The sequence below is a fragment of the Lampris incognitus genome, chromosome 5 (genome assembly GCF_029633865.1).
Source record: "Lampris incognitus isolate fLamInc1 chromosome 5, fLamInc1.hap2, whole genome shotgun sequence".
NCBI classification, from domain to species: Eukaryota; Metazoa; Chordata; class Actinopteri; order Lampriformes; family Lampridae; genus Lampris; species Lampris incognitus.
In genome coordinates, this window is record NC_079215.1 from 20,908,153 (window position 1) to 20,927,311 (window position 19,159).

General features: G+C 45.2%; 2 protein-coding genes across 3 annotated transcripts in view; both read left to right on the forward strand.

Moving 5' to 3' along the window:
* The first annotated feature begins 750 nt into the window (after nt 1–750).
* On the forward strand, nt 751–15,969 carry asf1bb (anti-silencing function 1Bb histone chaperone). Of its 2 annotated transcripts, XM_056280790.1 has the most exons (5): nt 751–1,037; nt 2,192–2,307; nt 5,653–5,829; nt 15,048–15,241; nt 15,489–15,969. In XM_056280790.1, exons 1-5 carry the CDS (start codon nt 929–931, stop codon nt 15,490–15,492), a joined length of 600 nt encoding a protein of 199 aa, XP_056136765.1. In that variant the 5' UTR covers nt 751–928; the 3' UTR covers nt 15,493–15,969. The 2 variants fall into 2 exon arrangements, with proteins under 2 accessions (XP_056136765.1, XP_056136764.1); XM_056280789.1 differs by lacking the exon at nt 15,489–15,969 and having other exon boundaries at nt 15,048–15,447.
* Nucleotides 15,970–17,537: 1,568 nt separating this feature from the next.
* Nucleotides 17,538–19,159, forward strand: part of prkacab (protein kinase, cAMP-dependent, catalytic, alpha, genome duplicate b) — a 28,949-nt gene continuing 27,327 nt past the window's right edge. Inside the window, exon 1 of the mRNA XM_056280932.1 lies at nt 17,538–18,388. Coding sequence (XP_056136907.1) covers nt 18,343–18,388 — 46 coding nt within the window. The 5' untranslated portion in view covers nt 17,538–18,342. The remainder of the gene's footprint in view (nt 18,389–19,159) is intronic.

The window sequence follows — 19,159 nt, forward strand, 5'->3', positions numbered from 1 at the left end:
GGTAGTCTGTAGCCCTCCCAGGCTCGGCAGAGGGGGCGGAGCAGCGACCTGGATGGCTCGGAAGTGTGGGGTAATTGGCCGGGTACAATTGGGGAGGGAAAAAAAGGGGGGGGATTCGGCGCACACTGTCGGTTTTGAATCCAATCCGCATTCATTTTGGTGATAAACACAGCGGTATTACATCTCCAGCAATAGTACAGCTCCAGAAAATACACGGGGACTGGACATAGCAGGCTGGTCCACAGTTTTAACGCAAAAGCAAAATAAAACATGTAGATAGAGTGGGGTAATTGGCCGGATACAATTGAGGAGAAAAAAGGGGGGTGAGAGGCCGGACGAGGATAGGATTTAGAAGGTATATTAGGAAGAAATTGAGATAAGATGTGGGAAACAGACAGGGGTAATATATTTTTGAATAAATCCTGGATTGTTTAATAGAATATGCTTTTATTTTAGACTAATGTAAACTAGATCTCGTTCTATATACTCCGGTATGGTAGGTGGCGGTATACACCTAAAATTTGGCATTGCAATCCGCCAAATAACGCAGAGAAGAAGGAGATGGCGCAGGAGGAGGATTCAAAAACGATCTGATTTTCGCTCGTTCACATCGCGGGGAACCGGCCCAACAAACGGGGCAACGAGAGTAGCCAATTAAATGCAGAGTAGGGCGGGTCATGACTTCGCCATCCTAGGAAGAAAAAAAAAGTGACGTCCATGGCACTTTTAACGGTGACGTACTTCCGTTCAATGCGTCCAGTTTCCGTCAGTCTCCGTGGGGACAGCCGACGTCGGAGTTTTCGGGGATAACGCTGGAGCGTTGAGTTAAGAGTTTGCAAGTTGTGTGAGTGATTAAGTTATCCGCAAATTAGCTTCGCTCGGGTGGAAAAGCCAACGAAACAGGCTGCGCTAACCCAAACGCAACGCGATGGCCAAGGTGCAAGTGTTGAATGTTGCAGTACTGGACAATCCAAGCCCCTTTGGCAACCCGTTTCAGTTTGAGATAACGTTTGAGTGCATGGAGGATTTGCCAGAAGGTAGGTATTAAGGACTCGAACGCGACGAAGCCACATGAGTATTTGAAACGAGGTTACGCGTATCTCTGTGGTACTCTGTCTGTGGCGCGCACTCAACAGTTTTTACTCGCAGTTTTTCTTCCGATGGTTAAAAGAGTGCAGCATGAAAATAAGTCATAGGTTTGCTAGTTTGTTTTTGTTTTTTTTTTGTTTTTTTTGCTATCAGTTACTGCCTGTTGAGGGTTCGTAGTGACATGACGATACTTGAAATCTGGCGCTGGCGCGTTTTGCGCACATCGCCACGCCTTTTTCCTCTGACGATTAGATCTGTCGTCACATTTGGGGTGTAGTATTTGGTCTGTACGAGTAGCTTATTGGTGTTTCCCATAATGTCAGGGTGGTAGCGGAGCCATCGAGTGAATAAGCGCGCGTTAAGTTATAATGGAGCCGTGTATTATTATTAGTCAGGTCGTCATGGGAAAGAGGTTAATGTACACAGACTCTGGCCCAGGGCTGGTGAAAGAGGTGTTCAAGTCTTTTGTTTCTATAAGTGTGGTTAGGTGGCGTGATTTTGCTGAAACAGTTTATTGTAAAGAACAACTTTATTTGAATATATACAATGAAAGGGTTAAACTGATTTTACTTCCGATTGTACTGCGCTCAAAATGAAGATTTTTTTTATCATTCTTTTTAGTCATATACGTGTATATATATACTACGTTGGAGAACCTTAGCCCTGTTGTTGTTGTTGTTGTTGTTGTAATAATAAACTACAACAATCTTTATAAAGATTTTCATACATGAAATGCAGCGTAAAGGGTTTTACAATAGAAAGAAGCAGAAGAACTAAAACAAGCAGAAAACGTTTTAAAGTGCCAACAGCAAAGAGCATATAAAAATAAATGCTTATACATGGAAGTAAATTAGTACAATGAACAAACTTTAAGTTAAAATCTAAATTAAAAGGGTGTGTTTTAAGCCTTTGTTTGAAAATGTCCCCTGAGCTCTCCATTGATATCGTTTAGATACCATGTCCCATAGTTCAGGGGCGTAGCTGAAGAAAGCTGCAGCCCCAGATTTTGCTGGATGAGATAAACTGGCATCGGAGCAACTGAGGACTTGTGCAGGAACAAAGTGTTTAAAAATAGTCTAACTGTTCACCAATGTGCTTTCAGATCTGGAGTGGAAGATCATATATGTGGGTTCAGCTGAAAGTGAGCAATATGACCAGACTCTAGACTCTGTTTTGGTTGGCCCGGTACCAGCAGGCAGACACATGTTTGTTTTCCAAGTAAGTTCTGTCTCTGATTACCCCACAGAATTGATTTCCCTGACAAAGTAAATGTTTTTTTTTATATATTCTAAAACCTTTTAAAAAAAGTTACACTTTACCGTAAACTCTCTCTCGTTTATAATACTCATCTTTTCTCACTTTACCTCAACCTTGAAATGCAGTCTCTAAAGTGTCTTGATGCTCAATAATCAAGGTAAGAAAATCACAAAGTTGAATCAGTTCATCTGGACATAACGCTTATTGAGAGAAATGTTTCATCATTCATCTAAGTGACCTCTTCAGTCTCAACTGACTGCAGGTATCCCCACCCTTACAAACAATACATTGGCATAACGAATAAAACCAACAATCAGTTTCGTATGCAAATTACCATGACTTTTCAATGGCAATATGTACTATTCACAGAGGATTTGGGAATGGTTGCAATCACAGCATTGTAAGATGGCGAGAGATGTACTCTTGCTCCCCCCCCCCCCCCCCCGGTTCATTGATGGTCGTTCCCTCTTTATGTAGCTGGCATCTGACTCCCCGTTCAAACCAGCGGTCGTCCCTATTAAGGATATAAACAGCCTCATGCTTGAAATAGTGGCCGATGGGTGTAGACTACCGAGTCCTGGCCTGATACGTTAGCTCTTTTGTGTTGTGCCAAACCATTTGGCCAGTGTCTCTTTGGTTTACCCGATGTAGAAATCACAGCAATCCTCCCAGCACTTAACAGCGTACGCTGTATTGCTCTGTTTGTGCCATGGGACCTGATCCTTGGGTTGGACAAATTTCTGGCGCAGCATGTTTTGGAGTTTGAAAGCCACCGAGACACGGTGTTTGGAAAATACGCGTCTCAGCTATTCTGACACTACCGCCAGAAACAGCATCACCACTGGTTTACGCTTAAGCAGCTGTTGTCCTTCTCCTTTTTCATCGGCTGGTGCACTGTTTGGACGTCTTCCTGGCTTTGACAAACGCCCAGTTAGGATAACCACACTTAACCATGGCCTGTTTAATATGGGATTACTCCCCTTCCCCAGCAGACATGTATTTTCCAAACACCGTGTCTCAGCTCCAAACCCCAAAACACGCTGCGCCAGAAATTGGTCCACCCCAAAGATTGGGTCCCCCAACACAAACAGAGCAATATCGTGTACGCTGTTAAGTGCTGGGAGGATTGCTGTGAATTGTACATCGGAGAAACCAAACAGGACGCTGGCACACAAGAGGATGGCACAACACAAAAGAGCTGATGTGTCAGGCCAGGACTCTGCAGTCGACACCCATCTACAGGCCAGTGGCCGCTCTTTCAAGGATGAGGATGTGCACATCCTTGATAGGGAGGAAGGGACTGTTGGTTTAAATGGGGAATCAAAGAAGCCGTCTATGTGAAGAGGGAACAACCATCCCTGAACCGAGGAGGGGCCTAAGAGTACATCCGTCGCCATCTTACAATGCTGTGATTGTAACCATTCCCAAATTCTCGGTGAATAGTACGCATTGCCATTGAAACTGTAGTTAATGCTCACAGAAAATTGCATATCAGTAATCAGGAACACTTTATCTGTCATTTCATTTCATGTACTTGTGTACATGAAATGAAATATCGTTTCCCCCAGCCCAGAGCAGTGCAACACAACGACAAAAACATCCAAAAATTCAAAGAACACATATACATATCAAACCACAAAAAAATCACTGTCCAAGAGAACGAATGCAGGATGACTGTTGGAACTGCCAGTCTGCATGGGCTAGCAGTTAGCTTAGCCCGCCCTGCTTCCGCGTTCTGTCAGACCGCCCTCGGTGTTTCCTCCTCAGGCGCAACTCCAGGCAGGGCCGTGGTCCCCAGGCCCAACCGACGCAGCAGACCAGGCTCCCCCAGCCGATCCAACGCCAGCTTTTCCAGCCAGACACCTTCGACACACCTCCCCGCACTCCAAACAACAACACTAAAACATTCAACGCTAGGCGAGGCCGCTGCCTGACCACCCTTGGTGTTATTGAAATTGCTGGTCTGCATGGGCTAGCAGTTAGCTTAGCCTGCCCCACTTCCGCATCCTGTCAGACCGCCCTTGTTGTTTCCTCTTCGGGCGCAGCTCTGGGCAGGGCTGTGGTCCCTTGGCCCACAGGACACAGCAGACCAAGCACTCCCAGCCATCAAACGGAAGACAAAACAAACTTAGACATGGACAAAGACACTGCATGGACGGTACTGGGTGAGGCCGCCGCAAATGTAAGTTCGTGTGGCCATCTTCTCACACCGGAAACTGGGGAAAAAAAAAAAAAAAGAAACTGGTCGTTTGGGTTCGAGCCCCGGGGTAGTCCAACCTTGGGGGTCGTCCTCTGGGTGGAGTTTTCATGTTCTCCCCGTGTCTGTGTGGGTTTCCTCCGGGTACTCCACTTTCCTCCCACAGTCCAAAGATATGCAGGTTGAGTGAGTCCGCCATACTAAATTGTCCCTAGGTGTGTGTGTGTGTGTGTTGGCCCTGTGATGGACTAGTGGCTTATCCAGGGTGTCTCCTTGCCTGCTGCCCAATGACTGCTGGGATAGGCTCCAGCATCCCCATGACCCTGAGTAAGAATAAGCAGTTTGGATAATTAATGAATGAAACTGGGCGTTGTTTTCGGTCGTTATGCCACTGTGTTGTTTATAAGGGTGGGGATACCTGCAGTCAGTTGAGACTGAAGAGGTCATTTGGATGAGTGATGAAACGTTTCTCTCAATAAACATTATGTCCAGATGAAGTGATTCCACTTTCTGTGTCGTTCTCTCTAAAGTGTGTCCTGGATTCCATAAAGATATTGCGGTCTGTCTTCCTCATGTCAATATGGAAAATAGTTTTATGACACCTTGGTTTAGCCTAACTCCTTTAAAGTAATGCCATTTGGGGACACTGTGAACTCCCTGCTTCGTGGTATGGATAATCAGAAATCTTAAATGTTTGCTTTTGGGTTATCTGTTCTTTTGTATGGTACAGTACAAAGGTTAGAAACAGGTGAAACATGGAGTAAATTTTACGAGAAACTAAATACAGCCCTGATGAGTTCACAGAGGAGGACAACAGCAGTTTAGGGTTCTATTCCCATGATTGTCCACATGAATTAGACGTAAATTCATTGTACCCTTAGACTTCGATGACACCAAATCACCGTACTCTAAACTGCTGAACCTTAGAAGCTGTATACCGCTGCTTTTAGTGGTTATGTGCTCCTCATCCATGAAGCAAAGTCGGCCTCGCCTGCACTCCCTCAAGGCATGCCCTTGTCTTTTGTCATGCTGTTACATCAATCCATCCATTCAGCCGTCCATATTTTATCTGGATCTAATGCTGTCTGTCTCCTTGTTTGTCCCCATAGGCAGATGCTCCTACCACTGGGCTGATCCCGGAGAGTGATGCTGTAGGGGTGACTGTTGTTCTTATAACCTGCACCTACCGTGGACAAGAATTCATCCGCATAGGTTACTATGTCAACAATGAATACACAGACCCAGAGCTGCGAGAGAACCCACCACTCAAACCAGACTACACTCAGGTAGCATACAGAGACCCCTTTACACGTGACAATCATTTGTGTCCCGGGTGATGAGGAATGTGCAGGGATCAAAATTAATAAAGCTATTTCTACAAAGTGTAGTCGGAGGGGATAATGATTATGATAGTCCTTCAGTGTATCAAAAGTCAAGATATTGAAGATCAAACTCTTAAAGGCCCTGAGGCTTATAGGCATTTTACCATCAGCTATAGGGTCCTGTGTGAACATATTACTGACTGCAAACAGAAGAACAATTTAAGCTATTCCAAAAGATGCATTTCTGCATGTTGCCTTTCTCTGCTTTGTTGTGTTGGAGGTTACCGATATCAAGTATATGTGTCATCTAATGTACCTGTCAGAGAAACACCTATGTCAGCAAAGTCCTTTTTCACTTTCCAGTGAAACATTTACCAATACTTGCATCTTCAATTAGGGCTGAGCAATAACTCAGTGTTATCGTTGATTGTCTTTCAATGGTATTGTATTCGGGGATACATTTCTAATGTTATCATACTGTGATATTTTGTTTTCTAAATTATATACATGACAAATGATCTATTATTTAAACTTATTACAAAATAAGGTCTGAAATATTAGAGGGAGTATTATTTGAAAACTAGATGTAGTTTGTCAACGTAGGTTCAATAATCAGTTCATCTGGATACAACGTTTATTGACAGATACGTTTCATCACTCATCTAAGTAACCTCTTCAGTCTAAACTGACTGCAAGTATCCCAACCCTTCTAAACAATACAGTTCCATAACGACCGAAACCAGCGACCAGTTTCATATGCAAACTACATTACTGTTCACAGAGGATTTGGGAATGTTTGCAATCACAGCACTGTAAGATGGTGACGGACCTACTCTTAGCCCCCCCGGTGTAGGGATGGTCCCTCTTAACATAGATGGCCTCTTTGACTCCCCGTTCAAACCAGAGTTCCTCCCTACAGACCAATATCTACTTTTCGACTCACACCACCCGCTGGAACACAAACTGAGCGTCATCAGAACTTTGCAACACAGAGCTGACCATGTGCCCAGCAGCACTCAGGCTCAACGAGAAGAACACAAACACCTGAGGGGAGCTTTAAAAACCTGCGGCTACCCCAGTTGGACCTTTGTGAAAACTGCAACACGTTCCAAAAAGACCAACCAGGTGAGCGACGAGGAGAAAAGGAACAGAAGGAATAGCACAGTCATCCCGTATGTTTCTGGGGTCTCCGAGAAACTCAGGAGAATTTTCAACAAACACCGCATCCCGGTACACTTCAAACCCAGCAACACACTCCGACAAAGACTGGTTCATCCCAAAGACTGTGTACCACACACCCGGAAAAGCAATCTGGTGTATGCTGTACAATGCAATGAGGATTGCACTGACCTATACATAGGAGAAACCAAACAACTACTACACAAACGGATGGCCCAACACAGAAGGCCAAACTCCTCAGGACAAGACTCAGCAGTCTATCTACACCTAAAGGAGAAGACACACTCCTTCGAGGATAGCAACGTACACATTTTGGACAGAAAAGATAGATGGTTTGAAAGAGGGGTGAAGGAAGCCATCTATGGGAAACTGGAAAAACCATCCCTCAACAGAGGAGGAGGTCTGCGACACCACCTATCTCCCACTTACAATGCCGTCCTTTCATCTCTACCCAGGAGACTCAAGAAGCCTAGCCTCCAAGAACAATAGTCGGTCACTAACGGCTCCAACGACTCTCATGACCACTGAATAATGAAGTCAAAACTAACACCCTCAACAACTGTCGCTGCTAAACAAATGCAAATCAATAACTCCGATGGCGACGGGCGCGGCTGGACATCAGAGCACAGGAGAGCCATGCATATCAATAGCTCCGATAACGACGGGCGCGTCCAAACATCGGTACACAAAAGAGCCACTCATATGTATGGCTCTGTTAGCGACACGCGTTGGTAAACATCGGGACACAAAGAGCCACGCATATCAAGAGCTCTGACAACGACTCCTAGAGGATACATTATGAGTCTCATCACCAGCCAGTCAGACTAGCTTGGTCTAGTCAGAAAGGCACGAACTGAGGAAGCCTCTTGGATGAGAGGTGAAACGTCTTCACGGATATATACCAAGTCCAGTTGCACTTGATTCAACTCCTTTGGATATCTAGTCTGAAGTCCACAGTAACCCCACTGTCCTTCCTAATTTCCTCATGGAGCAGCTTTGACACACAGGAGGAATATGCTAAAGAGAAGTGGAGCAAGAATGCACCCCTGGCGTACCCCGGTGCACACCCTGAAGGGCTCGGATTCCTGGCCTCCAATGGTCACACGTGCCATCATCCCCACATGAAATCTTTGAAGGATGTTGACAAACCTTCGTGGGCAGCCAAACTTTAGGAGGATGTTCCATAGGATGTCCTTGTTGACTGTGTCGAAAGCCTTTGACAGGTCGATGAAGGCTATGAAGAGGTCCTGGTGTTTCTCCCAACACTTCTCCAGGAGTTGCCGTGCTGTGAACACCATGTCCACAGTACTCCTATTCCTCCTGAACCCGCACTGTGACCCAGGCAACAGCTCCTCTGAGATGTTTTTTTACCAGCCTGTGTAGCATGAATTTGGCCAAGACTTTTCCAGCAACAGCAAGTAGTGAAATGCCACAGCTGTTGCCACAGAGGGACTTGTCTCCTTTCCCTTTATATATGGAGATGATGTTAGCATCGCTCCACTGTTGAGGAACAGTTTCATTCTTCCATACGTGTGAGATGAACAGGAAAAGTGCATGGGTGCAGAGGTAGCCTCCCTGTTTAAAAATATCTGCAGGGATACTGTCAGGGCCAGGGGTCTTGTTATTTTTCAGCAACCTAACTGCACAATGAACCTCTTCAAAGGTTGGTGGAAGGTCAAGGTCTTGGATCGTGGGGCGGACAGGAAGTTCATCCAAGATTGAGGGATCTGTTGGGAGGGCTGGTTCAAAAGAGTCTCAAAATGTTCTGCCCATCTTTTTGTGACGAGTTTCTGATCCTGTATGAAGGTGGTACTATCATCAGACTTCAGGGGGGAGACAGAGCAGTTTCTTGGGCCATAGATGGTTTTCACTGCATCATAAAAGTTGTGCATATCATTTCTATCGGCATGGGTTTGTATTTCATTTGCCTTCGATATCCACCACTCATTCTGCAGGGCACGCAATTTTGACTGCACCTCTGTCCTGGATGCTTGCCATTGTTGTCAGAGTGTAGCTGATGTGGGATTGTTGAGGACAGCACTGTGTGCTTTATGCATGCCTTTGAGTATGGAAGTTATTGTGCCTGTGTTGTCATTGAACCAGTCCTGGTGCTTTCTGCTCTTGTAACCGATGGATTGGGATGCTGCCTTGTAGAGTCTGGAGCTCACGGAAGACCATTTCCTATCAATGGAATCATCTGTGCTCAAGAGAAGCTCAATGTTTTCCAGTTTTTCAGCCAAAGAGAGGCGGAGATTGTTCTGGACCTCAGCCTTTTCTAACCGGGTACAGTCAAGCCTCTTCTTTCCTGACCTTTGGAGACGAACAGCAGGGCGTACCTCCACCTGGAGCCTGGTCATGATGAGCCGGTGATCTGTGTAGCACTCGGCACCTCTCATTGCACGAGTGAGTAAGACGTCTTTTATATCAGCGTGTCTCACAATGATGTAGTCCAAGAGGTGCCCATGTTTGGAGCGTGGGTGCATCCAGGATGTTTTGTGCTTATTTTTTAATTGGAAGAGGATGTTTGTGATGGTCAAGCCATGCTCAGCATAGAGGCTTAGGAGGCACAGTCCATTTGCATTGACTTTCCCAATGCCATGCCCACCAATGACACCACCCCACACCTTGTTGTCTTTCCCCACTCTTGCATTGAAATCGCCCAGCAAAAAGATCTTGTCCTCCTTGGGTATATGATGGAGAGCCTCATCTAGTGACTGGTAGAAGCGGTCCTTTACGTCATCCTCTGATGGCAGTGTTGGTGCATAGGCACCTAGGAGGGTGGCATAGTGTTTCTTGGCCAGAGGGATCCTGAGTGACATGAGCCTTTCACTTATGCCAATCGGTGTTTCAGTGAGTCTTGGTAAGAGACTGTTTTTTATTGCAAATCCCACACCATGCTGATGTTGTCCTCCTGCAGGGTATTCCTTCCAGAAGAAGGTGTAAGTATCCTCCTTCAGGGAGCCTTCATCCAGGAACCTGGTTTCGCTGAGTGCAGCGATTTCAATATTGTAGCGGTTGAGTTCCGCTGCAATGAGTGCAGTCCTTCGCTGAGGTCTTTCAGCATTAATGTCCGGCAGAGTTCTTATGTTCCATGTTGCCAGTTTAAAGGGAATTATTTTCTTTTGTTTATTTCGACCGCAGAGTGGAATGTCCCGACAGGTGCGGTAGCCTATCCAGGATGTTTTGAGTGGGCAATGTTTAGGCCACCTTTTCTAGGCCTCTCCCCAGTTGGGGTGAGCAGTGTGGCTCCTAAATAGGGCTGCTCAGACACACGGGTCTGCCGAGAACAGCTGCCTCTCAAACCCAGCTGCTGGCGACCATGAATAGCCCTGTGCCGCTGGCGTGCAGGGGTCTGATTAGGAGCTTCCAGTGCATTCATACCTGCTCCCGTCACCAGACACCCCATCGCCGCCAGACTTTGATCCATATTCCGGTTGCTGGTCTCACCGAGGCAGAGGTGGATACCTGCGCAAAGATATTATTTAGAGTGCCGCTGGGGGTGCGCATGTCCCAGCAGCACTTCTTCACTGTGAGAGGGTGGGATCCGGTGGCAAGGGGGGCCCAAGACGACCAGCACTCTTCCACAGCTGCAGGAGGCTGCCGGAGCTCCAGTCTGTCAGAGGACCGCCTATCGTGCGCCGCCATGCACGTTGCTTTTCTCTCAGGGTGTGCTCCCCTAGACTTTGTCGTCCTAGACTTACCCACAAGGCAGTGGAACAGTGGTTGGTCAATGCCAGGGCGTATCCACTTCACATGGGCCTGCGCATTAGACATCTGGGGACCACTGTAGCCCCGAGATCCCCTACAGTTTAGCCAGGGACCGCAAGGTACCCAGTTACCGTGTGTGGCCACGAGGAGGCACTGCAGGAGTCTTGGCGGTAGAGAGGCTATGTACCGGCAGCGGAGATTTACGCACTCGGCTCCTCTTTTCACCCCCACAAAGGAGGGCTAGCCGGCGGCAGTAGCTGAAAGCAGAGAGTAGCAAGCAGAAGCAGCATGCACTAACTATAAGCACTACTACCCCAGTACTACGGCACTGACGCATCACACACACCCTGTGCACTGCACCCACACACTGAAACATACATGTTAACCAAAATAGGCCATTACAACTATACTTGCCTGAATGCACCACGGTTAAATCATACAAGGCCTATACATCATCAGAAGTAATGTTACAGGCACCCAGAAGAACCTTAACAGCATCACATAGCCTGGCACGGCGGCCCCATATTCACACACACACACACACAGCAGCAGCAACAGCATCATTAACACTAGAACGACCAAGGCTGTCATTTTGACCATTTCGGATGTTCAAAGTTTAATAAGTTTGTGGGGGGAAAAAAAAGATACAGACCTGCCGCTCCATGAATGTGCCTTAAATTGCATATATTTGCATTAAAATTAGTTTTTTGGGTCCTCGGTGGTGTAGCGATCTAAGCATCGGCTTTGTGTCGACGCAGTTGCCCACTGGGGACCGGGGTTCGTGCCCCGGTCTCGTCAGATCCGACTATGACCGGACTCGACGAAGCAGCAATAATTGGCAGCGCTGTCTTCAGGATGGGGGCAGAGTCGGATTGTGTTCGTCACATGAATGCGTCTCTGTGTGTGTCGGAAAAAGCAGTGGCTCAGTCTGGATTCGTCTTGTCATGGAAGTGGCGAGGCGTCTCCTTCGAGACTGCCAGCTAGAGAGATGCAGTTGGCAAACACATGCAGTATGAGGGTGGGTGTTTGAACTACATTAGGGATCGATTGGCCACTAAATTGGGAGAGGAAAGGGAAAAATCAGAAATAAATAAAAAAAAAAAGAGTTTTAGATCAGTTTTCTAAAAAAAAAATCTACTTAAATGAACACAGTGCTCAAACTCTTCGCAAGCCACTGGTTTAGAATTAAGCCTCTCAGAAACTCAGCAGTTCAGGGCATTTACAAGCTATATTTGTAAATAGTTAAAAGTCTAAATTTAGAGAAAAACAGACCTATATTTAAATTCCGCATATATAATTTTGTCATTCGCAGTTATCTCTAGTACTTTTATTTGTGCAAACTATATTTAATGCTTGGGGGGGAAATGCATGATCTGAGGAAATGGACTGGGGGAGCTTGTGCACATTTGTTTGTATGTATATTATATATGAAATATAAACGAACTTTTTTTAAATCTATAGTACATGGAAAGAAATGGCACTTCTTTGTAGAGGGTGAATATGGAGCCTGTTGAGGTTAAGGGCCAAGATGTGTTGTTGGAGTGTTACAAATATGAGAGAACTGCATTGTGCAGTTTCACCTGAAGGTGGCGATGAAATGGCTAGTTGTTTTCACAGCCAGTGAACATTGAACACTTGCACCCACCTCTCTGCACAGGCAAAGCAGTTGGGTCCATTGCAGTTTGGGGGGGGGGCTTAAAATTTGCACCTGTAGTCTGTTGTTGGAAACCAAGGCTTCTACTACCTGTGCACAATATGGAGACAAAAAAAAAACAAACCCAAAAACAGTATTCCCTCTCAAGTGTATTTCACAATTACAGCACTGCATACTCTCTGCATTGAGACACACACCCTAGTCAAAGATCACTTAGGAGAGTTGGTAGGGTGGTCAGATTATTTTGATTATGAATCATAGGTTTGACTGGTTTGTTTTGTTTTGTTTTGTTTTTTTTGTTTTTTTTTTTTTTAGTTAAGTACAAAAGGTGACTCATTGGAGCAGTTTTAAATCAAGTATTTGGATGCATCAAGAATCAAATTTTAATCAAATCATTGCATTATGAAAAGAAATAAAGCTGAAAGGTGAGGTACAGGGAGATTCCGTCCATGTTTCCCCAGTCTTATACAATAAAAGAAAGTTTGACCACATTAACATTAGAGTGTAAATGCGCTCTCTCAAGTCTACAGAAAAATCAACTACATAGGTGGAAGTAACTCAGTCAGGTGGCAAATGGTTTAAAATTTAATACTTGTAAAAAATACGGGGTTCCTGCGGGGTCTTAAAAAGTCTTAAATTTGATCTAAAATGTGTCTTTTGGTCTTAAATATGATTTTGATAGGTCTTACAAATGTAACTTCTCTGACAGGTTAAATGTATTTGAGAGAAATGTCCAGGCTGCAACGTAAGCACTACAGTAATAGTCGTTCCGCTCCAATAATCCGTATTGAAAGAAAACAACATGGAACCAATAGCCATTACTTTGTAGCCCCCCGGTCAGTTTATCGGAGAACATCGAACTCAAGTGCAGGGAGGGCGATGTTTGGGTCTACGCCAACCCTAAAAGCAGAGGTGCTTTGGATGCTAAATACCATTCCTAAAGCACCAACAAGGGCATAGGTGAGATTTTTAGAAGCATGTTCCCAGATTTAGAAATAGCGAAAACATTTGCGTGCGGTGGGGACAAAACTGCCTACATCACGAAGTTTGGTTTAGCAGAATACGTCGAGAGAGACCTCGTCTCTAAAGTAAACAATGGTCCGTTGTGCGCGACTATGTCACTCTACACGGAGGTGTTACCAAGGTCCTACTCACTAAGGAGCTCCTGAATTCTGTAGCGTCAGCCAGGTCCAGGTACCGTGTCCACCTAGATCGGGAGAGAAGGAAGAAGGAGTCGGAAGCACAGGGTCAGAAGAGAAAGGCTGCAGAGGACCACCTGGAGGAACTGAAAAAGAGAAGGAAAACCATCCTAGAGGTGTCTAAAGGTCTGGCCAGAGATGCAGACAGGTTTACAGAAGAGGCAGAGGGCAGGGCTGGCAGCAGAATGACAGAGCTCATCTCCAAGTCAAATATTCTGAGGAGGGGCCACAAGGAGAAGTTGGCTGAGCTTGAGATCATTGAAAAGGAGATTGTGGCCAAAGGAGAAGAGCTCAGAAAATAGCTTTTGACAGACAGACATACACACAGACAAATACATATATACTCAGTATTCTATAAAATGTGCAGCTGTGTATAGACCAGTGTGTGACTGGCAGATATAAATGCACACTAACTGTCCCCAAACTCCATTCATACCCCCCCACACAGTCTGTGATCTGTAGGAGATGCCTGTACTGTAGTTGTTTTTTTCTGTATGTTCATTGAAAGAACTGCTGATGGAACGTGTCGTTATTCTTGTTGAACGTTAATAGATTTACTTTGTAAGTAATTCTATGACTTTTTTATTCATTCATAGTAATTTTCCTTCATTCTTTTTTGCTGTGAAATAGGTCTTACATTTTATTCAAAGTGGTCTTAAAAAGGCCTTAAAAAGTCTTAAATTTAACCTGTTGAAACCTGCAGGACCCCTGAAAGAGGAGTTTGCTTGTGGATTTTTTCTTGTGGACAACTTTTGCTGACAAATTTATTGGATGAAACTTAAGAGAGGAAGTAATGGACATGACATAATTGTAAGGGGAATAAATTATATTACGATGTTTATACAAGAGCTGAATTAATGCCAGGTGTAAATGTAATTCAACAAAGTCTGGCTGGATCTTGATACAACAGGGATATGAGACAAATGTAAATGCCAAGAATAAAGAGGACACAGATGACTACCAGTTTCAAAAGACCATTTTCAGATAATGCACACATAAATCACAGTAATATCCCAGAGGGCTTAACAGTCACACTGCACACAAGGACTGTTTATTACATGTATAAAGTATCTAATAACAAGCCTGTCTGCCATCAACACAAATTAATGCTTAGATATCTCTACATTAGAGCATTATTTTAGACACTATCCGTACATGAAATCTGCAGCTGCAGTTGTCCAAAGTAAAACAAAGCTTTAAATGGAAAAACGGTAAAAAGTTTTTGCTCTACTTGTGTTTTACCTTGAATGGGAAACGGCACAATTTTTGTGACGAATGGGTACATTCTAACTTCTTTAATTCATTATACATTCAAGCTAGTGGATGAAACGATTCAAGGGCTGCAGCCACCTTTATCTCCCCTCACACACACACACACACAGACACTGAATCTATCCATTTACTGAATCTTATCACTCTAACCCCCTGCTCGCCTCTTGCAGCTTCAGAGGAATATTTTGGCCTCCAACCCTCGGGTCACCCGTTTCCATATCAACTGGGACGGCTCTGCTGATAAGATGGAGGACAGTGAGAACGTTGACCCTGCTCCTAACACCTGTGGTATGCTCCCGCCATCCATCGTACCCGGAAAGGTTCCACCCCTCGGACCAATGCTGGACAACTCCATGGACTGCATGTAGGACTCACTGGATTTATACATGCATACCGTAACCATAAAAACGCAAAATGGTGCCCATTGGATGTATATACTGTAAATGTGGACATAAACATGGAACATGGGTATTAGAAAAGCTCTTTCTAAATAGGAGCAAATGGGATGAATGTCGACTTGTCACCAATTGTTCTCTTTGTGTGCTCCTCTGACACACTCGCATATACTTTTCTCACCAGCTTTGCCTTAACTTACCTTATCTCTGTCTTAGGTGACCTATAAGAAGAGTCAGAAAAACTTGCGTTATACAGTACTTCTCATCAGTGTTGTGGAAGATTGACCCTGACCAGCACAGTATGGGGCATTTCAGAGAAGGCGTAGCCCTGAATGCAGTTGAATCCTGAATGAATGAATCCTGGAAGCAGTCAATTAATTTGTTACCAGGTTTTAACTTTAAGAGTTTAACAAATCTTTTATTTTTCACCTGCACTTTTCTCAGTAGGATGCCATTCTTTGAAATATATATTTGCATCACGAATGGTCTGGACTTCAATTAATCACACAACTTCTGTCTGCACTGGCCTGAGTTGAATTCGAACTGTGTGAGTGACAAAGGAGAGGGAATGTCTGTCGTAACAGCTCAATCACTTAAGCTCAATGTAAATAGTGTCTTTGCTCTTATTTTGTCTTCATGTTTTCCTTTGGTATCTTCTTTGTGTATACTCTGCCTCAGTATATTTGTATATGAAATTTGATGGTTATAATAAAGTTGTTTTTTGGTTTTGTAAACTGCTGTTTTCTACTCCAGTTCTACTAGAGAGAGACTTTATTCATTGTACAGCTACACACTGGAGAGACACACACACACACACACACACACACACACACACACACACACACACACACACATGCATGCAGGGTGTGGTGGCTGAAGAAATGGCCCTTATATATTTTTCCCATCCTGCTGTCCTTCCTCCGGTGCCCAGGGACCAATTCCAGGTGGACTTAGACATCATGGTCAGGGACAGGACAGTGTTTTGCATGTTTTTATTGGAGTTCTTTTTTTGATGTTGAAGAAAACCCATGTGAGCATGCGAAGAGCATGAAAACTCCACACAGAACGGCCCCTAGTGAAGAGATAACCCATCTGAGCACGGCGAGAACATGCAGAATATGCACGGACAGCCACTGCACAGCAACAGACTTGGGGCTCAACCACAGACGCTTATGTCGAGTAGGCCTAGCCAGGGCAGTGAAGGAATAGCAACTCGGTGAGACACTGCTGTTGGTTACATCAGCCCAGTTTTCCCCTCCTCTCTCCAATTTCATTCATAAAATGCAACAGTGATGCACGTCGCTCCACCATATTCACAGTCATCTCTTGTTGCTAAGCAACTGCAGTTGGAGTTAGGAGGAGGGAGGTGGACCGTCTTGTTCTCTCCAATTTCATTCATAAAATGCAACAGTGATGCACGTTGCTCCACCATATTCACTGTCATCTCTTGTTGCTAAGCAACTGCAGTTGGAGTACCGTCTTGTTCTCATCCATTTACATACTTCCTTGAAGGAAGTAACTCATTAGTCACTCACCTGCTCCCTCTATCCATTTCGCAAATTGATGCAGAAGGTTGAGTAAATCACCAAAAAAAAAAACGTTTTCACTGATGTATATGGCATGAGAAACAATGTTGGTGCATATTATGTCCGTAGATCATAAAACGACAATTCACACTTACTTAATTCTGTGTCATGTAAAATAAGGATGGAGAAGAGGCCTTCCACGTTGACCATCACACTAACATGTGATGGTCAACGGGCCTTGATATCTCGTCTCATGAAACGCCTACCGGATCAGACTGCGTGACTCCCTGTGGTTTATTTTCCACTCGCACTTAAACCAAAAATACACAAAACTATGTCTCTGCATTATCGTCTAAGTTGCTACATAAATGTCTGTGTGCTGCTGCTGTCTTGGTGGGGCCTCATGAGACTCATTGTCTACGTGAGACTTTTCTGAGTAAATAATGGGTAAATGAATGAAGAAGAAAAAAAGAGGCTGTATTTGGAAGTCCTGCCGTATCGCGCCCGCGTGCGCTAAATTCTGACCAACGTCCCTAAAAATAGCTCGTAGCTTGACGTCACTGGGGGTGGATGAGGGTAGGTGGGGGTGGGTAGATGAGGGGTGTCAGCCGCCGATAACCAATGGACATTCTCACATTCACCGAGATTCCCACGATACGGTCGTACTGAGCCAATGGAGGAGAAACCGGAGGAAGGTGGGTTACGTCGTTGGGTGGAAAATAAAAATAATCAGTGACGCCCCTGGCTCCCTTATTTTGCTTTTTTTTGCGTTGTTTTCTGAACGGGCGAGTTAGCTGTATTTATTTATTTTTTGACAGATAGTAATCTAGGCCAACCATAGCAATATACCGAAGAAGATCCGTAGACAGGTGACCAACCGATATTCTCGTTCCCACTGTCAGTCAATCCTACATCCAGACGGATAGGCGGGCCGTCCGCTGGCTTTCAGTTCCGTCATTTCGCTCCTCTCCGGGTCGACGAGTAGGAGAAGGAGGGTGGGGGGCAGCAACGGTGAATTGGGCAAATATCCACTGGATCCGAATCCCCTCTCGTCTTTGATGATGACAACTAGATTTGGCAGATGAGAAAGACTTGCCTTCGAGGGGAAACAACGACCCCCCCCCACCTCCACCCCCTCCCCCCGGCCACTGGTTTTCGTTGCTTCGGGCTAGGAAGAGGTAGGGAGCCGGGGCGATGACTGGATCCGTGTCTGGCCAACCGAGCTGAGGGCGGCTTGTGTTACCAATCCTGGGTGACCAAGACACTCGGCTCGGGGTTTTTTAATAACTGCAAGCCCCGAACATCGGATCGTACCGCTTTCCACCGAGTCAGTGGTTCTCGGCCATCGGTGGAGGACGCCTGCCGTGGTGCTATTCCAACAACAAAAAAGCTGTCGAGGTGTTTTGTTTTGTTTTGTTTTTGCGCTACGGGCAGCTCCTTTTGAGGAGATACCTTTGAACATAATCGAGATTTAATCGGTCCGGGTCTGTTGGGGCTGCAGGGTGGGTAGTCAGCCACGGATCGCCCGTCGAGAGGTTGGCATCATGGGCAACGCGCCCACGGCCAGGAAAGGCAGTGAGATGGAAAGTGGTGGGTATCATTAACACACATTACACACCCGAGAAGCACCCTCACATACATCACTGTTCCTCTCCGAGTGTCGGAAATTCTAAGTTCATACGATTGTGGTGCAAAGTGTCAGGTGGATATTCAGATACTGCCTCAAGCCGCAGAGGACCAAAAGGAAGAGGGAAAAGAGGCCTGGTGTGTTTGGGTGTCCCAGCGCGCCTGTTAAAATTTGAATCCACCTGAGTCCAAATCGGTAGTTGGTGATGCACACTTATCTATTCGGTGCTGTTGTTTCCCCATCAAGCCAGGTTGATTGTCGGTCTGGAGAGTACGCTCTGATTTAGTATTTGTTATGTCTTCAGAGTATTTAGATTTTACACTTTTTTAAACATGTTAGATCAGACCTGAAAATTGGAACAAGGACAAGATTATAGTAAACTTTGTATCGGATATTTTCAGTCAGTGTTTTGTCTGTTGCTCCAATTTTAGTCTAATGCAGTCTTGTAGTCAGATTTGACACTCGGACCTTTTCTTACGATGAACTTGATCCAAAGAGGAGGTCTAGTGACCGTGTGATCGGTGTCTTGTTGACGAGGTTTCCAAACAGCAGCCTGTTGACATGGCTTTCATGTGTCCATGGAAGAGAGTCCAGCGTACGAACGGCCACATGGCCTGTGCAGACTCACATCTGGATGCCTCAGACTTTCCTGACTGCACTGATTTTAGGGTCGGTAGATATTTGGTGAAATTGGGTGCTTAAGCTTTGTTTTCTTTTCTTTTTTGTAAAGTAGA